The 19,120-nt window shown below is 42.4% G+C and overlaps 1 protein-coding gene across 2 annotated transcripts in view; it reads left to right on the top strand.

Annotated features, from left to right (window-relative positions):
• The window catches only part of UNC13B (unc-13 homolog B), a 339,965-nt gene that overhangs the window by 249,921 nt on the left and 70,924 nt on the right, over positions 1-19,120 (top strand). For both annotated transcript variants that reach the window (XM_044276260.1, XM_044276259.1), the window contains exon 18: positions 9,111-9,280. In XM_044276260.1, coding sequence (XP_044132195.1) covers positions 9,111-9,280 — 170 coding nt within the window. The remainder of the gene's footprint in view (positions 1-9,110; positions 9,281-19,120) is intronic.

Genomic DNA, 19,120 nt, shown 5'->3' with positions numbered 1-19,120 from the left:
ATATGCTGCACCCTATTCTCTAGTGTCTTACAGGCATCGTGGATATGCTACACCCTATTCTCTAGTGTCCTACAGGCATAGTGGATATGCTGCACCATATTCTCTAGTGTCCTACAGTCATAGTGGATATGCTGCACCCTCTTTGTCCTACAGTCATAGTGAATATGCTGCACCCTATTCTCTAGTGTCCTACAGGCATAGTGGATATGCTGCACCCTATTCTCTAGTGTCTTACAGGCATCGTGGATATGCTACACCCTATTCTCTAGTGTCCTACAAGCATAGTGGATATGCTGCACCCTATTCTCTAGTGTCCTACAGGCACAGTGGATATGCTGCACCCTATTCTCTAGTGTCCTACCGGCACAGTGGATATGCTGCATCTTATTTTCTAGTGTCCTACAGTCATAGTGGATATGCTGCACCCTATTCTCTAGTGTCCTACAGGCACAGTGGATATGCTGCACCATATTCTCTAGTGTCCTACAGTCATAGTGTATATGCTGCACCCTCTTTGTCCTACAGTCATAGTGAATATGCTGCACCCTATTCTCTAGTGTCCTACAGGCATAGTGGATATGCTGCACCATATTCTCTAGTGTCCTACAGTCATAGTGGATATGCTGCACTGTCCACACCAGTACCTGAAAGGCATGTTCTGACAGCAGTCTTTAGCCCCTATTTTGTGACCTATTGTTTACTCATTACTTTGTTCTTGTCTAATCTTCCCCCTAAACATTTCTGCTTCTACATCTTTCTACTCCCCTGCATTCTCTGTAATAGGAATCAGTATGTAAAGACCCCCTATGTATAGACGAGAGGCTGACCTCTGTGGGCTCTAATGAGTCGCCCAGAAGATGTAATTCACATAATCTGCAGCTGATAACTGGTATAGATCTGTGCACCGCGTAATACCCGATCCTCGCCAGCCACTGCATTATCATGAACGTTGCTCAGCAACTGATGGAGAAGTTAGCGGAGAATGAGGAGACGGAACCTGATGAAGATATGTCCTGACTGACAGCCGGAACAGCCAGGACACCGCGTACAAGGATTGTCTCCAGGCCGTCCACTGACTTTTATTTCTCTGGTTGCTGGGGGTCCTGTGGTTTGATGGGGTCTCACATCCTCTCAGGCAGGAGATGTATCATTCGTGCTGGACGATGCATATACGGCAACCCTGGGTATTTATTAAGAGAAACGCCCGAGAAAATGGTGGAACCTGCCAAAAGGGATGTACGCCAAATTCATACTTGCAAAAGGAGCACATGTTCATTTCTATTAAACATGGCATTTCTGACCATTTTGGTAAGATGTCAGGGTATTTGGGACTTGCTTTATGGTTCTGTCCTACCATTACCAACTGCATAGTTGCCAACAGTTGCGAATTTGCAGGGACTGTCCCTAATTTTCAAAGACAATCCCAGAAAATTTGTCCTGGTCTGGAAATGGGCTGACAGGGAAAGTAGCTCCATATTCAACACTATATTGTCAATGAAATATGACCAAATCTGCGACGCAGCCTCGGACATACATGTGAACAGAGCCGAACAGTTCTAATAAATAAACCACCTGCACCACACTCCTACTGATCAGATGCTTGAAGGGTTACTGGTGCTCGTACAAGCGCTGCTTTCTCTTCAAAATGACCTGCGCGCCGTCTCCTTTGCAGCAGTGGTGCAGAGTACGTACAGTTCATTCACAGATCGAGTGCAGATCATGTTGGAAAAAAAAGTACTTCCACCATAGTTTTTCTGGTTTTGTTTTTACGGCATTTCCTATGTGGTAAAAATGATCTGTGACCTTCATTCTCTGGGTCAGTACGATTACATTGATACCACATTTGTCTAGTTTTTCTTGTGTTTTAGTACATAGAAAAAGATAAAAACTTTTTTTTTTCTTTCCATTTCCATATTCTGCCCCCCTACGGAGCTGTATGAGGACTCATTTTTTTACAGGGCCTCTTTGATGACTATTTAGATAATTTTAATATATATTTTTTCCATTACATTTACCATACGGGATAAATACCTCTTACATTGTTATAGTTCGGGCATTTTGGGAGATGGCGGGGCTTATGATGTTTTTTTTTTTTTTAATCTTTTTTCACTTATATTAAGTTCCCTTTGGGGACATGCTTCTATTATAGTTTGTAATGAATTGCTATTGAAGTCTATGGTATAGACCATAGGGCTTCATAGGAACTATCGCTATGGTAGCTTCTGATCCTTCAGAGGCACAGAGCCTACTACAGGGAAAGAATGGCTACCCCAATTGAAGCGCTCCCAGGGAAAGCCTTTTCAGGTGCTGTGGCCACAAATGAGCACATAATCTGAAGGGTGGAATGTCTGCAATTGGCGATATTGCCAATCGCAGATATTAGCCCAAAAGTGTCTTCTGTGTAAATCGGCAGAAATCTGAGGGGTATGCAATCTTTAAAGTGTGCACATCCGTATTACATGTATGGCGGATGTCTTGAAGGGGTAATAGTGGCAACTATTTAGTTACAAATCCTGCGGTCTGATGACATCAGCAAGTTTCGGCTCTCATCTTTCCAAGGGCCCTTTGAAAATAAAAGTGGTTATCACTGGTGCCTTGCAACGTTGGGGTCCCAGGTTGGAATCCAACCATGGACAACATCTGCATGGAGTTTGTATGTTCTCCCCGTGTTTGCGTGATTTCCTCCAGGTACTCTGATTTCCTCCCACACTCCAAAGACATACTGATAGGGACCTTAGACTTTGAGCCCCATTGGAGAAAATGCAAATGTCTGTAAAGCGCTGCAGAATTTTGTAGCGCTATATAAGTGAGTATAATAAATGAAATAAAGTAATATTCTGATTGGTTGCTATGGGCAGCTGCTCCACCGTACCTTCTCATCCTATCTAGGATTATGTGGCAAAGGGCACTACCTGCTAAATTGCCTTTTTTTTTTTTGCCCTCAAAAAGGATGGACATTTCTATTGAAAACACATCCCAGCCCAATACAGCTGGTAAGAATAACCCCAATGTCATCGAGCTCATAATAAAACAGCACTATTTACCCGCAATCTGGACTGTGAAAACTGCCGCCAACCTCTGCGTTGGATCGCTTGTCGCCAATGTTCTGATGGATATTCTTGGAAGTGTATTAGCAAGAACTGAGCATCATCGTGGACGTCCATCAGAAAGGGGTCTTCGAAAAGTCACACATCTCTGAAAAAGTGCCTAAATATTACTTACCTCTGGTGTCTGGAAACCTCTGAAAAACCATCTGCATCACTTACCTTTATACCTTTTATGGAGAAGTATGTAGTGTCTGTTTTCATATTACCAATGGCCTCAGAATATAGGTCTTTGTGATTGTGGAGACGCCAGCTGTTGGGTATATGGATGGGCTGCAACCCTCCTTCCTATTAGGCCTCATGCAAATAACTGTATGTATTTTGCAGTCTGCAATTTTTCGTGGACCCATTTACTTCAGTTTCGCATTTTGCGGACCAGTATAGGGCGTTGTATCCTTTTGCAGAATGGACATATGGATGCGGAAAGCACATGGATAATCTGTGAGTTTTCTGTTTCCGTATGTCCGTTCCGCAAAAAGAGAATAGGTCTGCAAAATGCTGACCACGGACCCATTGATGTCAATGGTTCCCCAAAAAAATGTGTGTGGCACAATGACCACATCCATATTTTTCGAACCGCAAAATGGATGCGGTCATGTCCATGAGTCCGTGTGGTGCGCCCAGGTTAGGCGGTGCAATGTGATTCCTCGGTGGCCTACAAGATTCAGCCGCCATTGAATTTGAGTCACGAACGTGTCAATCACCGTGATCCAGATTTCTTTCTCCAACTGGTGTCCACCTTCAATATATAGAGTCTTACTGGAATAAATGGACGGCTGGTATCAAGACGAAAGTGGGTGTTTCTTCGTGATTTGCTTCCGACATATCTTGCAGAATTCATGTGGAGAGACGGATTCAGCAAAGACGCATTTAACACTCTGCTTCTGCTTATTGCAGTTTCAGGTTTATGATTTTCTGCCTCAAATCCCGGTGCAGCCATAGAATAACAATGACTTATTTTTATCACGCAGTAAACAGCAAGAAGAAAAATGCAAAAAATATTGGTAAAAATCTTTTTTTTTTTTTTTGCATCCCCCACATGACTACTTTGACGGCAAAATAAATTTATGACTTTCTAAATGCAAGCAACATAAAAATGACTTTCCAAAAAAACATGGTTTTATCACACAGAAGTGTTAAACCGTAAAAAACAACTTACTTGGTATCTTTGTATTCATAACGACCTGTAGAATAAAGTTAGCTTGTTTTTTTTTACCATGTGCGTTCCGCATTTTGCAAAATGGAACATCCCTCCCTCTATAGAACTGTCCTATCCTATATTCAATTTTTTTACGGTGTGCTGTCTGCATCTTTTGTGGCCCCCTTGAAAAGAATGGGTCCACATCCAGTCGGCAAAAGAAGGCACGTGGGATGCGGAGCAAAAATACGGTCAAATGAATGGGGCCTAACATAGTAAAAAAACACAAAGGCATATGGCCCTTGTGGCTGCCATAAAGTATATCTCTAAATGCTGTTAATACCTCATGCAAGATGGCCACCCCTATAAATATGATCATGAAAATGCGGGATTCAAACGGCCGGTTTCCGTGTTTTGCAGACCACAAAACGGACACAGTCGTGTGAATGCCCCTTTATAGTAGTCCTTAGAAATGGGCTTCAAAAGGGGTGTGGCTTATGCAAATGGTCTTAAAAGGAGGAGTTTCTTGGAGGTTTTGGCAGCACTCCAGGGAAAGGCTTAAAGGGGTCGTCCAACATTTTACTATTGAGGGCACATTCTTGGGATAGGCCCTCAATATCCGGCACCCCTGCCGATCAGCTGATTAAGGGTAGCTCTGGCGCTAGAACTCCACAGCCCCATCCATCATGTAGTGGACAGAGATGGTTACTGCAGCACTGCTCCCATTGTAGTGAATGGGAGCAGTGCTGCAGTTACTAGCTCCTTCCACTCTGGCACCTCAGCCGATCAGATATTGATGGTCTATCCTGAGGATAGGCCATCTATAGAATGGACATCCCCTTTAAAATATCCCACAAATGGAAGTTCAAATGTTGGGAGGTATGAGATTTGCACCCATAGGAATTCATTGAATCACAGCTTGATTGTAGACAATTGCAGCTACTTTTCCCATTCACTCAATTCGATTTGGGTCACTATTTAGCCCTGATATTGCACCGTCCATACTCGGGGGATGGGGGCCCATTGAGATGCGGCACTGTGGGCCCATAAAGACGATTTCTCTTTCATTCCTGATCCTCTGTACGCAGCCTTCTCTCTGAGCAGTACATGAAGATGTGATTACGCTCGCTTTGGAGCTGGAATGTGATTTGCATATTTTATTTCTTCGCCTCTGTGTGTGTTGTCGGCTTTAGATGTATTTTGACGAGTTGCTGCCCCTGGGACGCTGGGCTTCTAAATGCATCTGATCATCCCCGCTCTGTCAGAGTGTGGGGTTATTTCTTACCAGAGAGATCCCATGCCAGGGCTGAGAGCACAGCTACTGCTGAGAAGAGCTTGCTTCTAATTAACACCAGGCGGGAAGTCTTCGTTATTACAGCAGAAGATCTGCAGGGTGGGCTCGCTAACCCCCCATGTGTAGCGGGCCAAAGGCTACTGACCGAGCACTTCTTAGGTTTTTGAGGCTGTGGGACTGGATGTCGCATGCAGTGTACAATGTGACCAAACTGAAAAATATGTCTATAGTCCATGTAAGGCGATAACTTATTGCAGCAATCCCAGGAGATGGAGAGAGGATAGGAGTGATGGTAGTTGTAGTTGCTACTCACTGTGTAGTGATTGTAAGGGCGCACTTTTCTTCCCCCTGGCGTACACCCTGGTTCTGGAGTTTTTCCTGCCTGATGGTGGTTTGGGTTGCCCTTAGTGGTGATGATATGTGAGGTGCAAGGCCGGGTCCCCTGCAGCGGAGGGGGAAGCAACGATGAGGCAGTTTTAACAGTAGAAAAGTTCTTTAATTGCAGTAAGGTTCAATTGCAGCATTCACAGTTCTCGGCAGAGATGGACTGGCAGTTCTTACACATGTGCAATTTCCATCGTTCTTACCGGTTACAGGGCTGCAGTAACAATGAATAAGCCAAGAGGTCTCTTTAAAGGAGTTTTCTGGTAAATAATAATTACTGCACTTCTCTAGCTTCTCTTTAGCATAAGCCTTCAGAAATAAGGGTGCAACACTTCTCTTTCTCTGTGCAACCACGGGGCGGCCTACAACGTCAGACTAAGTTCTGTACCTTTTGCCCAGGTTGCCGTACTCACAGTTAATATTACTACGGGTTTCCATGGCTGGATGTAGAATAGTGGTAGTTTATCCAGGCACCAGAAGACTTAAATCTCCTGAACAGGTTTGCAGCGGAGATTTATAGGAATGTTGCTAAGCAGTTTATCTCCATAGAGCTTCTGCATGCACCTCCTCTCAACACTGGAATGCTTTTCAAATATACAGACGTGGACAAAATTGTTGGTACCCTTTGGTCAATGAAAGAAAAAGTCACAATGGTCACAGAAATAACTTTAATCTGACAAAAGTAATAATAAATTAAAATTCTATAAATGTTAACCAATGAAAGTCAGACATTGTTTTTCAACCATGCTTCAACAGAATTATGTAAAAAAATAAACTCATGAAACAGGCATGGACAAAAATGATGGTACCCCTAACTTAATATTTTGTTGCGCAACCTTTTGAGGCAATCACTGCAATCAAACGCTTCCTGTAACTGTCAATGAGACATCTGCACCTCTCAGCAGGTATTTTGGCCCACTCCTCATGAGCAAACTGCTCCAGTTGTGTCCGGTTTGAAGGGTGCCTTTTCCAGACTGCATGTTTCAGCTCCTTCCAAAGATGCTCAATAGGATTGAGGTCAGGGCTCATAGAAGGCCACTTTAGAATAGTCCAATTTTTTCCTCTTAGCCATTCTTGGGTGTTTTTAGCGGTGTGTTTTGGGTCATTGTCCTGTTGCAAGACCCATGACCTGCGACTGAGACCAAGCTTTCTGACACTGGCTAGTACATTTCTCTCTAGAATTCCTTGATAGTCTTGAGATTTCATTGTACCCTGCACAGATTCAAGACACCCTGTGCCAGACGCAGCAAAGCAGCCCCAGAACATAACAGAGCCTCCTCCATGTTTCACAGTAGGGACAGTGTTCTTTTCTTGATATGCTTCATTTTTTCGTCTGTGAACATACAGCTGATGTGCCTTGGCAAAAACTTCGATTTTTGTCTCATCTGTCCACAGGACATTCTCCCAGAAGCTTTGTGGCTTGTCAACATGTAGTTTGGCATATTCCAGTCTTGCTTTTTTATGATTCGTTTTCAACAATGGTGTCCTCCTTGGTCGTCTCCCATGTAGTCCACTTTGGCTCAAACAACGACGGATGGTGCGATCTGACACTGATGTTCCTTGAGCATGAAGTTCACCTTGAATCTCTTTAGAAGTCTTTCTAGGCTCTTTTGTTACCATTCGGATTATCCGTCTCTTAGATTTGTCATCAATTTTCCTCCTGCGGCCACGTCCAGGGAGGTTGGCTACAGTCCCATGGATCTTAAACTTATGAATAATATGTGCAACTGTACTCACAGGAACATCTAGTTGCTTGGAGATGGTCTTATAGCCTTTACCTTTAACATGCTTGTCTATAATTTTCTTTCTGATCTCTTGAGACAGCTCTTTCCTTTGCTTCCTCTGGTCCATGTCGAGTGTGGTACACACCATATCACCAAACAACACAGTGATTACCTGGAGCCATATATATAGGCCCAATGGCTGATTACAAGGTTGTAGACACCTGTGATGCTAATTAGTGGACACACCTTGAATTAACATGTCCCTTTGGTCACATTATGTTCTGTGTTTTCTAGGGGTACCATCATTTTTGTCCATGCCTGTTTCATGAGTTTATTTTTTTACATAATTCTGTTGAAGCATGGTTGAAAAACAATGTCTGACTTTCATTGGTTAACATTTATAGAATTTTAATTTATTATTACTTTTGTCAGATTAAAGTTATTTCTGTGACCATTGTGACTTTTTCTTTCATTGACCAAAGGGTACCAACAATTTTGTCCACGTCTGTATCTTGCTGTCTAGCTTTCTTTAGGGCTCTGTTCTGCTGTCTCACTACACTTCTCTGTCTAGACATCTACCATCTCTGCATTGACTGTTCTGACTTAGCTCTTCATCCCTACGGAGAGAGGTACACAGTCTCACCTAGCAACTGGCACTCCATAAAATGTATAAATACATAGTAAATCAAGTTTTTGACCTTTTAGCAGCTATATAATAAATGCACATAAGACCCCTTTTTGCAGCGAGACATTATCAGCACATTCTATTAGACTCAGCAGGATGCTAATCCACACAACATTGTTATGCATCCTAATGATGTCTGATAAGTGCATGGAAATCAATATCTATGGCTCTCTGTGTCAAGGTTTTAGGTTCAATTTCATGGGATTTTACTGCCTACATGATCTCTTAACCCCACAGGCCACCAGATCCCCAACAGATCACACAGTCCATTTGTTTTTAAAAGAAGTTTAGGCAGAGAACTCCTTTATGAAGAGTAACAGCTTGTTATTTTTCCCATGTTAGCAATGCTTGACGTCACGGGATATTTGCAGGGCTGGAACAAAAAATCTTCAAAAATGTTATGCTGTTTAATTTCTTAATATATAGTTATATTAAGAGTTCTGTTTTCTGATAGGAAGTCTCTACATAGACATACATTTAAAAAGGTAACATGCTGAATACCTGGGTTCTCCGCTAGAGGGAGCTTAGTCGCTAACGGCATGCAAGAGTAATGCAAGCCTCTTAGCTCCCTCTAGTGGCGGCTGCCAGTAGCTGGCATGTTGTTTTTTAAATCTGTTGTTTCAGGGGATTTTTATTTTATTTTTTTTTGTACTGAAATGTTTGTACTTCACTAGATGTTGTACAGAAGAGAAGTAATTAACTCTTTATGTACAGCTGAGCATATGGTGGAAAACGTGTCATACTCTGTAACACAACTTTAACGTTTTTTTTTTTTCCTCAGCGAGTGCCACAATTCTTCAGATCGGATCAAGGTTCGTGTTTGGGATGAGGATGATGATATCAAATCTCGCGTTAAGCAGAGGCTGAAGAGAGAATCGGATGATTTCCTGGGGCAGACCATCATTGAAGTTCGGACACTGAGTGGGGAGATGGACGTCTGGTACAACCTAGGTGAGCCTATATGTATCCTATACTATATGTGCCTGGAATAAAGTGCATTGGTTATATATCGTGGTATACGCATCTGATCTAACCTGCTTGAGCATTGCTCATGTAGAATTGTCTGTTATCTGGATAAACAGTAGAGAGGTGCAAGTCTTCTATCCAGCTGTATAATGTGAGTGGGGACCAGATATTTCTCATCATATATATGTCTGGCGCAGTGGTTATATTGTAGGAATAATAGTGCGGTATATACTTACATTTTCTGCAGCACTTTTCAGTTGGAGGAGAAACAATCAAGTATAGTTTGCATCTTGCCACAAAGAGTTTGCAATCTGTACTGAATTTGCTTAGGGACACGGTACAGGGTGCCAGTTCAGTCCAGGAACCAGTCCATTGGCAATAAGAATTTAAAGGGAACCTATTAACATTTAAATGCAGTGCAGTGTGCAGGCACTATGTTGTAGAGCAGGAGGAGCTGAGCAGATTGACATATAGTTTATGGGGAACGATTGGGTATAACTTAATAAATGTAAATCTCTGTTCTGTGTAGGAGTCCAGTGGGTGGTCCTGTCATTGACTGACAGCAATATCTGTATGTACAGTCATGCAGAGTTAGCTGTCAATCACTGATAAGACCGCCCCCTGGACTCCTACACTGAGAGCAGGGGTTTAAAGGGGTTATCTTACTTCAGCTAATGGAATTTATCATGTAGAGAAAGTTAATAAAAGGCCCTTACTAATGTGATTGACCATATTGCTTCCTTTACTGGCTGGATTCATTTTTCCATCAAATTATACACTGCTCGCATCCAGAGGTTATGACCACCCCGCAATCCAGCAGTGGTGGTCCTGCTTGCACACTATAGGACAAAGCACTGGCCTATGAGCACTCCCACAAATATGCTTGGATTTGGCTGGACAAATACTGCTGCGTGCATTGGGGGCCAGTGGGCATTCCAGTAACCAATGATAGAAGTGTAAAGCAGGCCTAATGTAGATGAGCAGTGTATATGTGTGTGGGTGTATGTATGTATGTATGTATATATATATATATATATATATATATATATATATATATATATATATAGTAGAAAAAGAAAGTCCGCAGCACTCCTTCAAGTAAAAAAAGTGTAATTTATTCACACATGTCAGACAACGTTTCGGTCCTCTCACAGGACCTTTTTCAAGTCAAGTGAACATAAAAGTGCATAGTACAAAAATAAATACAACTCTACAGCATGACACAATCCATTATCAGCCAATAGAGTACTAGTGCACTCCCATTTATGGGTGGGCTACAATTCATATAATTAACTCCATCTGTTACCATACACACCAACATCAATCGGGGCATGTCAGTGATACATTCAATGATAATCCACCATCATATGTGTACATAAGTGTATATAATAAAGTGAACCGTGCAGTTTAAAAAGACCTTGACTATATTACCTTGCCGCAAGCCTGATGGAGGACCGAAATAACTAGTGGAGAAGGCGTCTCTGCTTGTATCGGAGCACGCCACTCATCCGCGTCCACTGTTCCTTACTGCGCATGTATTCAACCCCCTTCTGTTGACACAGCCTCTAATAGTCATGCGTCGCCTCTAGGGTGGAAACGAACGTGATGACGCACGGCTGATCACGTCCAGGCGCCGCGCACATACAAATCTGCGTCAGCACATAGACAAATCGTCCGCGCCCCCTCACGAAACCATATCCACCATCTTACTTCAGGCAATGTTTTTGGGCAATAGTATTATGCCTCCATCTAACCCCATGTTTATCTCGTCTCCATCAAAAAGCCCGGCACAGGCAAAAAGTCAGCATACAAATATATATTTAGTTCAAACAGATCATTGTAGCTTCCATTTAATTCACCACATACAGAGAGCAGACAACATCAGAGCATAGGTCATGTAAAATGGGTATCTAGCTAACCATTCCTCCTGTCACCCTAAATTCTACATTTAACCCTTTGGGTTTTAGGGTATCCAGCCGGAAGATCCACCTTAACTCAGTTTTTTTTAATTTGCTTAATCGATCACCTCCTCTGTCCAATGGTTTAACGTGGTCTATTTTAATAAATTTCAAATCGCTTTCTTTATGATTTTTTTCAGCAAAATGCTTTGATACGGGCAGATCTCTTCTTTTATTCCTAATGGATTGTCTATGGTTATTCAACCTAGTCTTCAGATCGCAAGTGGTTTCACCAACATATAATTTTTTGCAAGGGCACCATAGTACATATATCACCCATGACGAATCACAGGTGAGATAATGTCTTATGTCAAAGGTCTCGCCCGTGTCTGGATGTGCGAACGTCGATCCCTTGACCATCTGTTTACAATTCACGCATCCCAGACACGGGAAAGAACCCGTGCGCCTTGTTTTAAGAAACGTCTGTCTCAATTGTCCTTTGTCTGGTACTTTGGAGTGTACTACCTTATCCCTGATGTTGCCTGCTCTTCTGTATGCCATCATCGGCGAATTTTTAAAGGCAGCAACATTGGGGTGTCCACTACTCAATAAACTCCAATGTCGCCTCACTATCTTTTCAATTTCGGGACTCAACTCGTTGTATGATGATACAAACGGCAATCTATCATTAGTCTGTCTTGTTTTCAAGGTCAACAACTCATCTCTGGGGATTTTTTTAGCCCTTTCTGCATGTCTTTTTACTAACTTTCTAGGGTATCCCCTGTCTATAAAAGATTGTTCCATGTTTTTCATTGCTGAGCTCATATTTTCATCTTTGTCAACAATTCTCCGCACTCGGAGCATTTGACTAAACGGCAGAGAATCTATCATCCTTCTTGGATGCCCACTAGTAAAATGCAACAATGTGTTCTTATCTGTGGCCTTAATATTTAAATCCATATGTACCTGTTCATCCTCAATATATACTTGTGTATCCAAGTATTGCACCCGGTCAGTCGATGCCGTTAACGTAAACTGGATCTCCCGGTCAAGGGAGTTCAAGTATACGTGAAAGTCCATCAGCTGCTCCATGGTGCCACCCCAGATGAGGAAGATGTCATCTATGTATCTCCACCACGTCAAAACTTGATTGAAGTGGGGAGATACATAGACGAGACGTTCCTCAAATGACCGCACAAAAATATTTGCATAAGTGGGCGCGGCATTAGAGCCCATCGCCGCGCCCATCTTCTCCAAGAAAAATTGTCCCTGGAACACAAAATAATTGTTCCTCAAGGACAATTCCAGCAATGTCAATATAAATTGTCGTACTGGAGCGGGATGTTCTGAATGTACTAACATCTCCGATACAGCCGACAAGCCTTTACCATGGTCGATCGAGGTGTATAACGACACTATGTCAAAGGAAGCTACAATCGCCCCCTTTGGTACCTGCATCCCTTTGATTTTGGTGATGAAGTCTCCGGTATCCCTAACATAGGATCTAGCACCCATAGCATATTCTCTCAGTATCTTATCCAAAAATACATTAATGTTAGATAGTATCGAGCCCCTACCCGAGATTATCGGCCGACCTGGAGGGTCAATCAGCCTTTTATGTATCTTTGGTAATACATATATCGTGGGTGTAACCGGGGACTTCACCACCAAAAACTCTTTAAGTTGTCTATCAATAATACCACTCTGCATCGCAACAGTCAAATGTGCATCTATTTTCCTTGCAATGTCGAATCTGGGATCCCTGGCCAATGGCTCGTAGACGCCAGGTTCGCTCAATTGCCTTCTTATCTCATTAACATATCGAGTGGTGTCCATCACCACGATCCCACCACCCTTGTCAGCAGGCTTGATGGTGAGATCGGGTTACTGGACAATCCCTCCAATGCAGACATTTCCTGTGTCGAAATGTTTGGCCTCATGTACATACTGGGATGAGCTCTTTTTCTCAACATAGCTACATCTCTCTTGACCGCTTCAGAAAAACATTCCAAGGCATGTGAATTGACAAGTGGAGCAAAATCACTTTTTAAATGCAAATCAAACTGTTTCAAAGTAAGTCGACCATCAACATTGCCCGCTTCATTAACATTCACATTCATGGCATCAGTGGAACCGGAATCGAACCACACCCTCAGTTTGAGATTCCTGAGGAGGCGGTTCAAGTCCAGTTCCAACTGAAACCAATCCGGCCTAGCCTGTGGGCAGAAGGACAATCCCTTATTCAGGGCTTTCAATTCATGCTCAGTCAATGTGTAGGATGAGATGTTCACCACTACATTCGATTCTATTTTTTCTTGTTTATATTCATCTGTTTGGAGTTGTTGGTCCTCGTTAATCTCTGCGCTCTGGTTTTTCCAGGCTCTTCTATGTCTGAGCCCTCCCCGTCTCGTGGGGCGTCTCCCATAGCAACTCGTGGGCCTAAAAAAGTTCCAGGTTGACTAGAATTGAAGTCGTCATTGGCATCTTTGTTTCTCACCCATTTATTGGTTTCTTTGTTACGTTTAGGTGTTTTTTTAGGTAAAGTACCCCTGTCCGTACGCCAGGGTTGCTCCCAGACATATACATGACCAGACGTATAGTCACTCTGATCTCTATGCCACTTTGATCTTTTGACCTCCTCCAGGTCTTTCCGCATTTTCTCCAAAAAAGATTGTTGTTTCTCTAGAAATGTATCAGCCTCATTAGTGGACACAGTTGCCTTCAGCTGTTGTTCAGTGTCCTGCAATTTACTTTTAAGCACGACCATTTCCTTCTGAGAAAACTCAATATTGAGCAACATAATGTCCATTGCATATTTATTAGAAATGGCTTCAAAGCGTGCTTCCTCAATGTACCCTCTGCCATCAATATCAAGAGGGAGTATGAAGGCACGTCGAAAAAATTGCTATCTACTGAGCTACATACATTGACGTTGGCTCAGTACTATAAAAGCAAACGCATACCAAGGGGCATGCGATCCCGCCTAAAGCCGAATATGTTTTCACAAGATGGTGATTTTAGAGCACGCTTTGAAGCCATTTCTAATAAATATGCGATGGACATTATGTTGCTCAATATTGAGTTTTCTCAGAAGGAAATGGTCGTGCTTAAAAGTAAATTGCAGGACACTGAACAACAGCTGAAGGCAACTGTGTCCACTAATGAGGCTGATACATTTCTAGAGAAACAACAATCTTTTTTGGAGAAAATGCGGAAAGACCTGGAGGAGGTCAAAAGATCAAAGTGGCATAGAGATCAGAGTGACTATACGTCTGGTCATGTATATGTCTGGGAGCAACCCTGGCGTACGGACAGGGGTACTTTACCTAAAAAAACACCTAAACGTAACAAAGAAACCAATAAATGGGTGAGAAACAAAGATGCCAATGACGACTTCAATTCTAGTCAACCTGGAACTTTTTTAGGCCCACGAGTTGCTATGGGAGACGCCCCACGAGCTGGGGAGGGCTCAGACATAGAAGAGCCTGGAAAAACCAGAGCGCAGAGATTAACGAGGACCAACAACTCCAAACAGATGAATATAAACAAGAAAAAATAGAATCGAATGTAGTGGTGAACATCTCATCCTACACATTGACTGAGCATGAATTGAAAGCCCTGAATAAGGGATTGTCCTTCTGCCCACAGGCTAGGCCGGATTGGTTTCAGTTGGAACTGGACTTGAACCGCCTCCTCAGGAATCTCAAACTGAGGGTGTGGTTCGATTCCGGTTCCACTGATGCCATGAATGTGAATGTTAATGAAGCGGGCAATGTTGATGGTCGACTTACTTTGAAACAGTTTGATTTGCATTTAAAAAGTGATTTTGTTCCACTTGTCAATTCACATGCCTTGGAATGTTTTTCTGAAGCGGTCAAGAGAGATGTAGCTATGTTGAGAAAAAGAGCTCATCCCAGTATGTACATGAGGCCAAACATTTCGACACAGGAAATGTCTGCATTGGAGGGATTGTCCAGTAACCCCGATCTCACCATCAAGCCTGCTGACAAGGGTGGTGGGATCGTGGTGATGGACACCACTCGATATGTTAATGAGATAAGAAGGCAATTGAGCGAACCTGGCGTCTACGAGCCATTGGCCAGGGATCCCAGATTCGACATTGCAAGGAAAATAGATGCACATTTGACTGTTGCGATGCAGAGTGGTATTATTGATAGACAACTTAAAGAGTTTTTGGTGGTGAAGTCCCCGGTTACACCCACGATATATGTATTACCAAAGATACATAAAAGGCTGATTGACCCTCCAGGTCGGCCGATAATCTCGGGTAGGGGCTCGATACTATCTAACATTAATGTATTTTTGGATAAGATACTGAGAGAATATGCTATGGGTGCTAGATCCTATGTTAGGGATACCGGAGACTTCATCACCAAAATCAAAGGGATGCAGGTACCAAAGGGGGCGATTGTAGCTTCCTTTGACATAGTGTCGTTATACACCTCGATCGACCATGGTAAAGGCTTGTCGGCTGTATCGGAGATGTTAGTACATTCAGAACATCCCGCTCCAGTACGACAATTTATATTGACATTGCTGGAATTGTCCTTGAGGAACAATTATTTTGTGTTCCAGGGACAATTTTTCTTGCAGAAGATGGGCGCGGCGATGGGCTCTAATGCCGCGCCCACTTATGCAAATATTTTTGTGCGGTCATTTGAGGAACGTCTCGTCTATGTATCTCCCCACTTCAATCAAGTTTTGACGTGGTGGAGATACATAGATGACATCTTCCTCATCTGGGGTGGCACCATGGAGCAGCTGATGGACTTTCACGTATACTTGAACTCCCTTGACCGGGAGATCCAGTTTACGTTAACGGCATCGACTGACCGGGTGCAATACTTGGATACACAAGTATATATTGAGGATGAACAGGTACATATGGATTTAAACATTAAGGCCACAGATAAGAACACATTGTTGCATTTTACTAGTGGGCATCCAAGAAGGATGATAGATTCTCTGCCGTTTAGTCAAATGCTCCGAGTGCGGAGAATTGTTGACAAAGATGAAAATATGAGCTCAGCAATGAAAAACATGGAACAATCTTTTATAGATAGGGGATACCCTAGAAAGTTAGTAAAAAGACATGCAGAAAGGGCTAAAAAAATCCCCAGAGATGAGTTGTTGACCTTGAAAACAAGACAGACTAATGATAGATTGCCGTTTGTATCATCATACAACGAGTTGAGTCCCGAAATTGAAAAGATAGTGAGGCGACATTGGAGTTTATTGAGTAGTGGACACCCCAATGTTGCTGCCTTTAAAAATTCGCCGATGATGGCATACAGAAGAGCAGGCAACATCAGGGATAAGGTAGTACACTCCAAAGTACCAGACAAAGGACAATTGAGACAGACGTTTCTTAAAACAAGGCGCACGGGTTCTTTCCCGTGTCTGGGATGCGTGAATTGTAAACAGATGGTCAAGGGATCGACGTTCGCACATCCAGACACGGGCGAGACCTTTGACATAAGACATTATCTCACCTGTGATTCGTCATGGGTGATATATGTACTATTCTTTTTCATAGACCCCTTTGGACCCAGGATATAGAAATAATATTGTTCAAATAGCCTAAGGCTACAAAGCTCCTGTTTCTGGTCAAATAAAACTTAACGTTTATTTCTCTCAATAAAACTAATACAAAACAGGAGAAAGAAAAGAAAGAAAAACTTTTTAAAATTTAAAGGTGCTGTGATGATACTAACGGCAGTACATTGGGATTTAATTCCCATAAGTGTGTCCTAAATTGCTTTGGGATGATTCCCACTAAAGTGGGAATCATCCCAAAGCAATTTAGGACACACTTATGGGAATTAAATCCCAATGTACTGCCGTTAGTATCATCACAGCACCTTTAAATTTTAAAAAGTTTTTCTTTCTTTTCTTTCTCCTGTTTTGTATTAGTTTTATTGAGAGAAATAAACGTTAAGTTTTATTTGACCAGAAACAGGAGCTTTGTAGCCTTAGGCTATTTGAACAATAATATATGTACTATGGTGCCCTTGCAAAAAATTATATGTTGGTGAAACCACTTGCGATCTGAAGACTAGGTTGAATAACCATAGACAATCCATTAGGAATAAAAGAAGAGATCTGCCCGTATCAAAGCATTTTGCTGAAAAAAATCATAAAGAAAGCGATTTGAAATTTATTAAAATAGACCACGTTAAACCATTGGACAGAGGAGGTGATCGATTAAGCAAATTAAAAAAAACTGAGTTAAGGTGGATCTTCCGGCTGGATACCCTAAAACCCAAAGGGTTAAATGTAGAATTTAGGGTGACAGGAGGAATGGTTAGCTAGATACCCATTTTACATGACCTATGCTCTGATGTTGTCTGCTCTCTGTATGTGGTGAATTAAATGGAAGCTACAATGATCTGTTTGAACTAAATATATATTTGTATGCTGACTTTTTGCCTGTGCCGGGCTTTTTGATGGAGGCGAGATAAACATGGGGTTAGATGGAGGCATAATACTATTGCCCAAAAACATTGCCTGAAGTAAGATGGTGGATATGGTTTCGTGAGGGGGCGCGGACGATTTGTCTATGTGCTGACGCAGATTTGTATGTGCGCGGCGCCTGGACGTGATCAGCCGTGCGTCATCACGTTCGTTTCCACCCTAGAGGCGACGCATGACTATTAGAGGCTGTGTCAACAGAAGGGGGTTGAATACATGCGCAGTAAGGAACAGTGGACGCGGATGAGTGGCGTGCTCCGATACAAGCAGAGACGCCTTATCCACTAGTTATTTCGGTCCTCCATCAGGCTTGCGGCAAGGTAATATAGTCAAGGTCTTTTTAAACTGCACGGTTCACTTTATTATATACACTTATGTACACATATGATGGTGGATTATCATTGAATGTATCACTGACATGCCCCGATTGATGTTGGTGTGTATGGTAACAGATGGAGTTAATTATATGAATTGTAGCCCACCCATAAATGGGAGTGCACTAGTACTCTATTGGCTGATAATGGATTGTGTCATGCTGTAGAGTTGTATTTATTTTTGCACTATGCACTTTTATGTTCACTTGACTTGAAAAAGGTCCTGTGAGAGGACCGAAACGTTGTCTGACATGTGTGAATAAATTACACTTTTTTTACTTGAAGGAGTGCTGCGGACTTTCTTTTTCTACTGAATTTGTCCCATATCGAGGGACCACCGCGGGCACCCACACAGCCATATCTGCACTTTCCATGGATATATATATATATATATATATATATATACAGGTCCTTCTAAAAAAATTAGCATATTGTGATAAAGTTCATTATTTTCTGTAATGTACTGATAAACATTAGACTTTCATATATTTTAGATTCATTACACACAACTGAAGTAGTTCAAGCCTTTTATTGTTTTAATATTGATGATTTTGGCATACAGCTCATGAAAACCCAAAATTCCTATCTCAAAAAATTAGCATATCATGAAAAGGTTCTCTAAACGAGCTATTAACCTAATCATCTGAATCAACTAATTAACTCTAAACACCTGCAAAAGATTCCTGAGGCTTTTAAAAACTCCCAGCCTGGTTCATTACTCAAAACCGCAATCATGGGTAAGACTGCCGACCTGACTGCTGTCCAGAAGGCCATCATTGACACCCTCAAACAAGAGCGTAAGACACAGGAAGAAATTTCTGAACGAATAGGCTGTTCCCAGAGTGCTGTATCAAGGCACCTCAGTGGGAAGTCTGTGGGAAGGAAAAAGTGTGGCAGAAAACGCTGCACAACGAGAAGAGGTGAACGGACCCTGAGGAAGATTGTGGAGAAGGACCGATTCCAGACCTTGGGGGACCTGCGGAAGCAGTGGACTGAGTCTGGAGTAGAAACATCCACAGGCGTGTGCAGGAAATGGGCTACAGGTGCCGCATTCCCCAGGT

The sequence above is a fragment of the Bufo gargarizans genome, chromosome 1, assembly GCF_014858855.1.
Source record: "Bufo gargarizans isolate SCDJY-AF-19 chromosome 1, ASM1485885v1, whole genome shotgun sequence".
Taxonomy (NCBI): Eukaryota; Metazoa; Chordata; class Amphibia; order Anura; family Bufonidae; genus Bufo; species Bufo gargarizans.
The sequence above is the reverse complement of the archived record's forward strand: the minus strand, read 5'-3'. Positions and strand labels throughout refer to the sequence as shown.